Raw genomic sequence first — 10,051 nt, forward strand, 5'->3', positions numbered from 1 at the left:
CTCCAGCAGCACTGCTGTGTCTGATCCACTCATACCAGCACAACTCACACTAACACACCACCACCATGTCAGTGTCACTGCAGTGCTAAGAATGATCCACCACCTAAATAATACCTGCTCTGTAGTGGTCCTGTGGGGGTCCTGACCATTGAAGAACAGCACGAAAAGGGGGCTAACAAAGCACGCAGAGAAACAGATGGACTACACCCATAATACTAATAACTGTTGTGTTTATGTAATATGTAAATGAATATTGCACTTTTAAATAGTGTTCGTGGGTGCTTGTGTGGCCGAGTGGTTTATTACACTAGCCCATTGCTGCCGAGATCCGACTGTGCATCTCCACAGGCATGATTGGCTATGTCTGAGAGTAGGAGGATGACCAAAGCCCTGCAGTGGACTGACGCTCGGTCTATGTTATTCCTGCCTTGTGCACAGTGTTTTCCGGTGGAACCAGACCCACCGTGACCTTGATCAGGATAAAGTGGTTGATGAAAATGAAATAAAAATGATGCAGTTCCTCCAGCCGAAGCATTAGCAGTTCCACATGGCAATGGGAATATTTTCAGACATGGCTGGAAGATTGAAGAGTGAGCTAAAGGTTTTAAAATGTTCTCAAATAATCTATACACCTCCATTTAGAACTGTATTGTTTTCCTTCTACACACTGCAGTGCTCAGCTTTATTCCTCCTCACCATGGCGACGGTAGTGATGGAGCAGATCGGCCGCTTGTTCATCAACGTACAGCAGCTGAATCAGATCCCTCAGCTGCTGGAGTCAGCCTTCCCCACTCTGCCGTGCACTCTGAGCGTCAGTGACGTACCCCAGGTCTTCAGGGAGTCATACATCTTTACAGGTAGGAGTGGCTGAAATGTCTGTACCCAACAAGTCCATTAACAAGAACCACAATCCTGTTAAACAGAGCTCATGTAATGAACCAGTAGGAAATGATTCATTCTTTTTGAGACATTGTAGTTCATTCTCTGTTAATAAGCTGTTTAAGACCATAGGACACAACAGATAGTAGTCTCCTTGTGTAAGACAGTAGTTTATTTTAATGAAATCTCAGATGTAGACCACTGCGCTATGCTTTGTTCTGTATAGCAGGTTATTTATAGTGCAAGTCACTGCAAAGGTTGCTGTGAACAGCATTAAATACAAGTGCATGCTAAACCCACTGACCCAACATTAAAGTTGTTCAGTTTAAGAAACATTTTTACCTTTAGTGAACAATCAAAAATGTTACAATCAATGGTTTAGAAATTGGCTTAATGATTAATTTAGTTCTTTTAGAGTTGTTACCAATCTTGTCTGTGCTTTTTGTATCTTTCCTTATGGGTAGCACTGTTGTTTGTTTGTTTGTTTGTTTATTAGGATTTTAACATCATGTTTTACACTTTGGTTACATTCATGACAGGAACGGTAGTTACTCATTACACAAGATTCATCAGTTCACAAGGTTATATCGAACACAGTCATGGACAATCTAGTGTCTTTAATTCACCTCACTTGAATGTGTTTGGACTGTGGGGGGCTCCTGTTTCTTCCCACAATCCAAATTGCCTGTGACTGTGTTTGACATTGAACTTGAACTGAACTGATAAATCATGTGTAACCTGTAACTACCTGCCTTGTCATGAATGTTTGTTTCATGTAATTTTTTACACTTTGGTTACAAACATGATTAATAACACACTTTAAAGCTTTAATTCAGGTCTTAATGTTTACATTTTTAGGACTGTAGCTGCCAATTCCACGACACAATATATATATATATTCTGATCAGCCATAACATTAAAACCACCTCCTTGTTTCTACACATTTTATCAGCTTTGTAGTTCTACAATTACTGACTGTAGTCCATCTGTTTCTCTACATACTTTTTTAACCTGCTTTCACCCTGGTCTTCAATGGTCAGGACCCCCACAGGACCACCACAGAGCAGGTATTATTTAGGTGGTGGATCATTCTCAGCACTGCAGTGACACTGACATGGTGGTGGTGTGTTAGTGTGTGTTGTGCTGGTATGAGTGGATCAGACACAGCAGCGCTGCTGGAGTTTTTAAATACCGTGTCCACTCACTGTCCACTCTATTAGACACTCCTACCTAGTTGGTCCACCTTGTAGATGTAAAGTCAGAGACGATCGTTCATCTATTGCTGCTGTTTGAGTTGGTCGTCTTCTAGACCTTCATCAGTGGTCACAGGATGCTGCCCACGGGGTGCTGATGGTTGGATATTTTGGTTGGTGGACTATTCTCAGTCCAGCAGTGACAGTGAGGTGTTTAAAAACTCCATCAGCATTGCTGTATCTGATCCACTCATACCAGCACAACACACACTAACACACCACCACCATGTCAGTGTCACTGCAGTGCTAAGAATGATTCACCACCTAAATAATACCTGCTCTGTAGTGGTCCTGGGAGAGTCCTGACCATTAAAGAACAGGGTGAAAGCAGTTTAAAAAAGTATGTAGAGAAACAAAGTGCTTCTATATGGTAAGTGGAGCTGATAAAATGGACAGTGAGTGTAGAAACAAGGAGGTGGTTTTAATGTTATGGCTGATCAGTGTACAGTGTATCACAAAAGTGAGTACACCCCTCACATTTCTGCAAATATTTTATTATATCTTTTCATGGGACGACACTGTAGACATGAAACTTGGATATAACTTAGAGTAGTCAGTGTACAACTTGTATAGCAGTGTAGATTTACTGTCTTCTGAAAATAACTCAACACACAGCCATTAATGTCTAAATAGCTGGCAACATAAGTGAGTACACCCCACAGTGAACATGTCCAAATTGTACCCAAAGTGTCAATATTTTGTGTGACCACCATTATTATCACTGCCTTAACCCTCCTGGGCATGGAATTCACCAGAGCTGCACAGGTTGCTACTGGAATCCTCTTCCACTCCTCCATGATGACATCACGGAGCTAGTGGATGTTAGACACCTTGAACTCCTCCACCTTCCACTTGAGGATGCGCCACAGGTGCTCAATTGGGTTTAGTCCATCACCTTTACCTTCAGCTTCCTCAGCAAGGCAGTTGTCATCTTGGAGGTTGTGTTTGGGGTCGTTATCCTGCTGGAAAACTGCCATGAGGCCCAGTTTTCGAAGGGAGGGGATCATGCTCTGTTTCAGAATGTCACAGTACATGTTGGAATTCATGTTTCCCTCAATGAACTGCAGCTTCCCAGTGCCAGCAACACTCATGCAGCCCAAGACCATGATGCTACCACCACCATGCTTGACTGTAGGCAAGATACAGTTGTCTTGGTACTTCTCACCAGGGCGCCGCCACACATGCTGGACACCATCTGAGCCAAACAAGTTTATCTTGGTCTCGTCAGACCACAGGGCATTCCAGTAATCCATGTTCTTGGACTGCTTGTCTTCAGCAAACTGTTTGCTGGCTTTCTTGTGCGTCAGCTTCCTTCTGGGATGACGACCATGCAGACCGAGTTGATGCAGTGTGCGGCGTATGGTCTGAGCACTGACAGGCTGACCTCCCACGTCTTCAACCTCTGCAGCAATGCTGGCAGCACTCATGTGTCTATTTTTTAAAGCCAACCTCTGGATATGACGATGAACACGTGGACTCAACTTCTTTGGTCGACCCTGGCGAAGCCTGTTCCGAGTGGAACCTGTCCTGGAAAACCGCTGTATGACCTTGGCCACCATGCTGTAGCTCAGTTTCAGGGTGTTAGCAATCTTCTTATAGCCCAGGCCATCTTTGTGGAGAGCAACAATTCTATTTCTCACATCCTCAGAGAGTTCTTTGCCATGAGGTGCCATGTTGAATATCCAGTGGTCAGTATGAGAGAATTGTACCCAAAACACCAAATTTAACAGCCCTGCTCCCCATTTACACCTGGGACCTTGACACATGACACCAGGGAGGGACAACGACACATTTGGGCACAATTTGGACATGTTCACTGTGGGGTGTACTCACTTATGTTGCCAGCTATTTAGACATTAATGGCTGTGTGTTGAGTTATTTTCAGAAGACAGTAAATCTACACTGCTATACAAGTTGTACACTGACTACTCTAAGTTATATCCAAGTTTCATGTCTATAGTGTTGTCCCATGAAAAGATATAATAAAATATTTGCAGAAATGTGAGGGGTGTACTCACTTTTGTGATACACTGTATATATACAGTCTCTGCCACAATTATTGGCACCCCTGGTGAAGTTTAAAGAGTAAAAGGGGTTATAAGAAATTTAGCTTTTGGCTGATTGGCTTAATCTCACACTGAAAAAAAAACAACTCCCATCAAAGATTATTATTATTTTTAACAAAACAAAATGTGCCAATTATTGGCACAGACTTTTAGGAACCTTCAAGCAATAATCTATGACTTCTTGTTTCTCTGGGGTATTTATAAGATAACACAGAGGTCAAATTCGCAGTGTGTTTATAAGTCACGGAATGGCTGTTAAAATTGCTACCCGCTTAATAACACCCACATCCGAAGTTAGGGCAATAATTTACAAGTTGTAATAAACTGGAACTGAAACTGTAAGCTTTTTGGCCACAAATGCTCGGGGGGGGGGGGGGGATTGTCACTGAAAATAACTTGATTTTTTATGCATGGTGGAGTATCTGTGATTTTGTGAGGTTTTTTTTTTTTCCCATCAAACCTTGTTAGGGTACATGACCTGATGGACTCTGTCTCCTTCTGAAACGTTCAACAGGACAGTGATCAAAAACAAATGTTCAGATCAACACAAGAATGTTTCTAAAAGGGTCTCAGTTCCCTGATCTAAACCCTATAAAAATATTAGGGGAGAGTGCACAAAAGAGGAACTAGTTCTCTGGACAATTTGGAGGGATTCTGTGAAGAGGAGAAATGGTCTCAAATTTGCTGCTCTGTATTCTCTAACCTTATGTTACAGGAGAAGACTAAGTGCTGTTTTACTGGCAAAGGAAGGTTGTATAATGAATTTAATGCAGGGGTGCCACTAACTATTTCACATGTGGTTTTGTTACAAATAATTATTTCTGGATGTTTATTTCTCAGCTAAACCTATTTAATTTAAAATGATGTTTCTTGTTTCTTCAGTGAGATTAAGCTCATTCACCAAAAAGTACATTTCTTATAACCCCTCATCTTTACCAGGTCTGCCAATAATTGTTGTAATCATTGTAAGTTATTATCTGAGGCCCATAGCCACATTATTCACTGTAATTTTATTTACTGTTTCTTTACCATGCAAACGTTAATGTTTTCTCCCCCATTTATCACCCAATCTAGTCATTTCCAGTTCCTGAGTGTGAATCCACTGCTGCCTGCACAAACCTTGATCTAATCAAGAAGAGCCTGCTCACCACACGCCCCCTCCACTATTTACCAACTGCCAGTAATGGGTTTCCACACAAAGCCCTATCGCATATAGAGAGACACGCTAAGCTCCATGTGGCCCCTCCACCCACTCTCACACAAACACCCATGCCAGTCCCACAATCACATATTCATATGTCACATAAGTCATTGACTTATAAGGCAGGTTATTCGAACGCACTACTTAGACAGCGAATCCATCAGTTTTCGCTAACTAAGCTAACACCGTTAGCCGCATGCCATTCAAACCAATGGGATGAGGTGGCACAATGCGCTAGCATGTCAACTAACATCTCCCTCCGTGTACCGAAAATGGTTAAATTAGCTGAAAAGCCCGAATTTGCAAATAAATACACTTGTACACGTTTATACAAATTAAAAATCAATAATAATTTATTTACGTTTGAAAATAACTCGTTGAAAAAAATGTTTGTTTGTCCACACCGTCCGCCATGTTTTTTTATTTTTCTGTGAGAAAAGTTGTGCCATATTGAATGCTGGGATTGCCTTCACCGATAAGGCAGCATTAGATTCTCCCCCGTTCTTGAGTCAAAATAGCATTGAAATTTTAAGATACCTTACTAGTGAGCATATTAAGGCATCTAGGGTTTTGAACAGCCTCCTTGGCGCGTGTAGGATGACGTAAAATGCTGTCTATGTAGAGAGCTCACTACCTCTAACCTTCCCTCCCTCAAACACAGGCAATTGTGTTTGTGTAGACGGCCGGCCAGATTGGTGGATTGTCATCTGAGTGCCAACCTGGTTTTGACAGGCAGACAATATTTTGCAGCACACAAGTTACGCTATATGGCCAAAAGTATTTGGACACCTGACCATGAGCTTGTTGGACGTCCCATTTTAAAAATCAAATGGTATTAAGCCGGAGTGACCTCTGTGTGATCTTTTCAGCTATTACAACAACCACTCTACTGAATAGGCTTCTCACAAGAATTATAAAGTTTGTCTGTGGGAATTTGTGCCTATGTAGTCAAAAGAGCATTTGTATGGCTCAGCACTGATGCTGGTCAAGAAAGCCAATTGATGTTCAGTGGTGCTGAAGTCAGGGCTCTGTGCAGGCCACTGGAGTTTCTTTAAATCAAGTTTTTCTTTATGCCTTTATAGACCTTGCTCTTTGCACAGGGGCACAGCCATGCTGGAACAAAAAAGAGCCTTCCCTAAACTGCTATTGCAAAGTTGGAAGCATATAATTTCCATTATATTACTAATTTATTACACCTGTTAGCAATGGTTGTTGCTAAAACACATACATTCAATAATTACAAGGAATGTCAAGTCAAATCAAATATATTTGTGTAGCACTTTTTACAATAGACATGGTGTCAAAGCAACTTTACAGAATCCAGGACCGACAGACCAAAAAACCCCTTATGAGCAAGCTGAGGGTGATAGTGGCAAGGAAAAACTCCCTTAAAACTACAGGAAGAAACCCTGAGAGGAACCAGAGTCAGCAGGGAACCATCCTCCTTGGGTGGCCTGGAGAAAAATTGAAATGTCTTAGACTTGCACAAATCATACATGCACAAAATTAATTTAAGCTTAAGTTATAACTAGCAAAAATAATAAACAAGCAATTACAATTCTTTATTATTCAGTCCAGTCTGTGATGAAGTTCGTAGTGAGTTCTGGACAGTTTGTGTCCCAATACTTTTGCCCATGAAGTGTATTTACTATCTGCGACCCAAACTGCATCATATATTCTCAATATTGTGTGTATATACTATTGTTAGTGCACTAATTAGACGTACTAATTAGTACAGAAGGATGAATTTTGAAACAGTTTGTTCTACTCTACTCACAGGCTACCGGCCGCCCGACCACAGCTGGCGCTACTACTTCCTCTCGCTCTTCCAGAGGCACAACGAGACGATCAACGTGTGGACGCATCTGCTGGCCTCGCTCATCATCCTCGCCAAGTTCCGAGAGGTCTCAGAGACTGTGGACTTCCTGCGTGACCCTCATGCGCAGCCACTTTTCATCGTTCTTCTGACAGCATTTGCGTACCTGGCCTGCAGCGCCCTGGCTCATCTTCTTTCTGCCAAGTCTGAACTATCACACTACACCTTCTACTTCCTGGACTATGTCGGCGTGGCTGTGTACCAGTATGGCAGTGCCCTGGTGCACTTCTACTACGCCATAGAGGAAACATGGCATGCTCGAATCCACGGCTTGTTCTTACCCACTTCAGCCTTTCTGGCGTGGCTCTCGTGCTCTGGCTGCTGCTATGGCAAGTATGCCAGTCCACGCCTGCCCAAGTTTGCCCACAAGCTGTGCCAGGTAGTGCCCTCAGGCCTAGCCTACTGCTTGGACATCAGCCCTGTGTTGCATCGGATCTACAGCTGCTATAGTTCACAGCAGGGCTGCACTGACCCGGCCGTGGGTTTCCACTGCTATCAGGTCCTCTTTTTCCTGATCAGTGCCTACTTCTTCTCCTACCCTCACCCAGAGAGCTGGTTCCCCGGGCGCTGCGACTTCATCGGCCAGGGCCACCAGATCTTTCATGTGTTCCTTGTTCTGTGCACGCTAATGCAAATCGAGGCCGTGCGTCTGGACTACAGCGAGCGTAGGCCTCTGTACGAGCGACTGCACGGTGACCTGGCTCACGACGCCGCCGCTCTCTTCGTCTTCACCACGTGCTGCAGTGCTCTGACCGCCTTCTACGTGCGGAAGCGTGTAAAGGCCAGTCTAGAGGAAAAACAGGAGTAGTCCGCTGGTCGATAATTCAAAGCAGATGTCCAAGTGTGCTTTTGTTTCATGAACCAACAAGTATTTCCAGCCTGGTGTATACAGTTTATCACATTTATACTTTTAAACACCACCTACCATGAAGACAAAAGAGTGAAGGAATGGAGTAGACAAGAAGAGGGGTTTGGAAAGTCCAGTGCCTGTGAGGGGTTGCCCATCCACCTCTTTTATGCAAATTTTAAAAATGTGCAACAGTGCCGAATCATCTGAAGAGATAATCAGGATGCATCTACAAATATTTTTTCATGACGCATGAGTAACCAGTCCACCTAACGGCATGTTTTGGGCTGTGGAAGGAAACCGGAATACTACAAGAAAACTTACACTAACACCTTGAAAATGTGCCAAACTCCAATCAGACCCCGACTTGAAGATATGACTGAACCAGGGTCGCTGGGGCTCTGAGGCATCGTCTGCTCTGTTCTTTACCATCGTAAATATAACAATAAGGTTTTAGTGACATTAAATGTGACACCATCTTGTAGTAGGTAGTAGGGCTGCAACTAACGATTATTTTAGTAGTCGACTAATTTGACGATTATTTTTTCGATTAGTCGACTAGTCAACGATTATTTATGTCATACCCTCCATCTCTGCCTTAACATAACAAAACTCTGTTATGTTATTTAAGTTCCAATATCAAATTAAAATAATGACCCATGAAACATGAATATGAAACTTAAGCTTGATAGTTTAATTAAATATATTTGAAACATTAATACACAATCACAATAAAAAACAGTCAATTAAATAAGAAAGCTTTGGACAGCATTAGAAACTGTTATGTTTCAGAAGTTATCACTCTGGAAGTCAAAAACATTTATAACGTGGTTGTGAAACATGTGAATGCTGTCTGTGAGGACCTCAGCCATCTGAGGGGTGCATGAACCTCTTCTCTTCTCATCCACACTCCATTGCTTAGTGCTATTAATAGAAAGAGCAAAACAGAAAGCTATATTAATGATCACAAACTGAAGGCTATGTATCATAGTTTATTACAAATAGTTTACTGGCTATGCCAACTAAACCATAACAGGTTAAATATCTTAACTGAATTATCTGCTGAAGCTTATTATTTAGAATGAATGCTCTCATTAACGAGAGCAAAGAATATGGAAGAGGAGACAGGGTAACGTTAGGCTATAATGTTAAGTTATGTAACGTTACTCATATAAATGACTGATTAACTATTGCACTTAATGCGTTAGCTAGCTAACAAACCTGAAAAATAGCGAACTCTTAGGAAGTTTTCCGACAAGTACTCTAGCATTAACAAACATTAACTACGTTGGTTAAAGCACAAAGCGGTGTAAAAACGTACCTGTCCGGAATAACGCTGGTCATCACGGCTGCAGGGTACTCACGTTTCACCGTAGTGCTGGCGTGAAACCACAACCCTGCTCTGTAGTGTCTGTGTTCAGCTCGTTTCTTTGGGTTATTTTGGATGAAATGCTCCTGAAATACTTTAGAAAGTTTCGGTCTCTCTATCTTTGCCTCTCTGTCTTCATAAACTCCCCACTGCTCCATGGAAGCGATGCTGCGAACCCCCTGCAGTCCCTTTAGTGCGTCGCAATAATAACGACGCGTCGACAATGAAATTCCACGTCGGCAAATTTATATAGTCGACGTTATCGATTATGTCGACTAATCGTTGCAGCCCTAGTAGGTAGTGTAGGTGGCTCACAGCTCCAGGGCTAAAGGTTTTTCCTGATATACCAGGACAAATCTGGTTTTATTCTCTCTCAGAACACATGCTGTACTGGTTAATCTAAATTCACTCTATGAATGAGGACGAATGCCCTGTCCAAGGTGTATTCCAGCATAGGCTGTGGGTCCATCAAAACCCTGGTGAGAAGAACCAAGTTACAGAAGCTAAAAAAAGGACTGATGAAAATAGACTTTCTGAATAAACATTGATGCGTTAGGCCT

General features: G+C 42.4%; 1 protein-coding gene across 1 annotated transcript; it reads left to right on the top strand.

Moving 5' to 3' along the window:
- Positions 1-697: 697 nt before the first annotated feature.
- paqr7b (progestin and adipoQ receptor family member VII, b) lies at positions 698-8,724 on the top strand. Its single transcript, XM_062992152.1, has 2 exons — positions 698-857; positions 7,179-8,724. The coding sequence occupies exons 1-2, from the start codon at positions 698-700 to the stop codon at positions 8,081-8,083; spliced, it is 1,065 nt and encodes a 354-aa protein (XP_062848222.1). The 3' UTR covers positions 8,084-8,724.
- Positions 8,725-10,051: the final 1,327 nt, after the last annotated feature.

The sequence above is a fragment of the Trichomycterus rosablanca genome, chromosome 3, assembly GCF_030014385.1.
Source record: "Trichomycterus rosablanca isolate fTriRos1 chromosome 3, fTriRos1.hap1, whole genome shotgun sequence".
Taxonomy (NCBI): Eukaryota; Metazoa; Chordata; class Actinopteri; order Siluriformes; family Trichomycteridae; genus Trichomycterus; species Trichomycterus rosablanca.